Genomic DNA, 1,906 nt, shown 5'->3' with positions numbered 1-1,906 from the left:
GGGGGGCGCTTCCTGCTGGAGGACACCTGGACCACCTTCATGAAGGCTCGGCTGAACTGCTCCCGCCCGGGCGAGGTCCCCTTCTACTACAACGAGCTGCAGAGCACCTTCTTCCTGCCCGAGCTGGACTTGATCTACGGCGTCTTCACCACCAACGTGTACGTAGCTGGACGCGATTGCTTTCCTTGCTCTTCTGCTCATTCTGAACGAGTCCACTGTTGTTTGACCTTTGTGGTTTCCAAGTTGCTTTAAAAGAAATCTTTCTTATTTAACCGGGCGAACAGCCAAAAAATCATATTGAGTATGAATTAAATGATATGCAAAGATCTGTGATTTCTGAGACTGGTCTTAGGACCATAGAACAAATCAAAAGATTTTAATCGTCAAATTATTCTACCGTAAATGTTTCCTTTCTCATTTGCTAGTGTGTTCTAGGCACTTTCCAAGATTCTGGTCATATTAGGTGTATTTTTTTTCTATATGCAGGTTATACATTCATGCATAATGAAAGCAGTGCTGTCTGGGAAATCTGACCTTTGAGAGGATGTAACTCTTGCCCGAACTCCTGCTCATAAGTGAAATGCACGTTTTCGCTTTCCCATAGCTGCATTTTCAACCATTGTTCTAGAAAATGGCTAACCTATGCAGGCAGTTCTAAAATGATGGCTATGCTTTTAAATTTTTTTTGGAAAAAAAATAGCATTTTTTTTTTCTCATACGGGGAGGTAATTCGAGCTTCAGAACTGACACAATTTGGACTAGGTAAAGCATATGAAGTTTTCTGATCTTTCATTCACTGTAACCTGGTGGAGTGTCTCATGACCCTTGCGTATTTTCCCTTCTTACCTGCTCTGCTGTGATAAGACTCAGCAAGATCTCACCCAGCCCCAGGAATCACAGATCACATTGACACTGAAACTGAGCTCTGCTTCCCTCCACATGGACAGTGATAATGATGATTCCGCAGGGTGGATTCTGATAGCATCACCTTCGAAATCTCTAATCTGGTGACCTAAGAGAATAGACAAAAGCCAAATATTCGTATCCAAGATAAAGAGTCTGAATCAGGATGGGCCGAAGGTGCCGATAAATGAAGTGGAAAGACCGACCCTCCAAGTTTGTCTGGGATTGTCCTAGTTTTAGAGTTGGGGACAGCCCTGCATCCGAGGAACCTCTAGGCCCTGGGTGAATTGAGAGTTGATCGCCCTATGGTGTCTGCTCTGCTTCTAAGTATTTTTAGCTTTCTCTTCTCTCCTTCGTCGGAAGCCAGCCCGTGAACTGCGTTTCTAAAGTTACTTCATCTGCATCTCCCTTCCCTGTTGGTCTTTCCTTTCCAGTCTTTCTGCTACTGAGTTTAAGTGTTAACATTTGCTGGATAATAACATTTACTCCATGAAGAGTCTTCTTTCCGGCATGAAGTTAGAAAAATAAGATGAAAATGGATGGCTCCCCACCTCCCCACCCCCACCGTGACCGTCTGTACTGTGAATCGGGTTTCCAACCCCAGAGGTTATTTTCCTTCCTTGATAAGTTTCTTTTTTCTTTTTTTTTTTTTTTTAAAAAAATCAATTTATAGTTTCTGAAGTTGATTTGCTTTCCAAAACCTTATTTAAGAAATAGTGTAGGCTGCACAAGATAAATGTTCCGTTGCTCAGTTGACATCAATTTTACACACAATGGGAGCTTGGCTTACTTAGCTGTTCATTCCCCCTGGCTCTGGGCAAAAATGAACAATTTAAAAAGTTATATAAGCGCTGTTTGTGGGCCATTCCAAGATGGTGAATGGTCAATTTAGATACTCCCCAAAATAAGGTTCAGACTATTGCAGACTATTCGTTTTGTGTTGTAAACACTCATCGTGTTAGAAAAATCACCCAACGTGCAGCATCTGCCCTAGCAGAGACGA

At 42.5% G+C, this 1,906-nt stretch overlaps 1 protein-coding gene across 1 annotated transcript in view; it reads left to right on the top strand.

Annotated features, from left to right (window-relative positions):
- Window positions 1-1,906, top strand: part of SEMA5A (semaphorin 5A) — a 456,698-nt gene that overhangs the window by 313,807 nt on the left and 140,985 nt on the right. Inside the window, exon 10 of the mRNA XM_011371413.2 lies at window positions 1-158. Coding sequence (XP_011369715.2) covers window positions 1-158 — 158 coding nt within the window. The remainder of the gene's footprint in view (window positions 159-1,906) is intronic.

Source organism: Pteropus vampyrus, unplaced genomic scaffold (genome assembly GCF_000151845.1).
Source record: "Pteropus vampyrus isolate Shadow unplaced genomic scaffold, Pvam_2.0 Scaffold190, whole genome shotgun sequence".
NCBI classification, from domain to species: Eukaryota; Metazoa; Chordata; class Mammalia; order Chiroptera; family Pteropodidae; genus Pteropus; species Pteropus vampyrus.
This window is presented reverse-complemented; position numbering and strand designations above follow the sequence as displayed.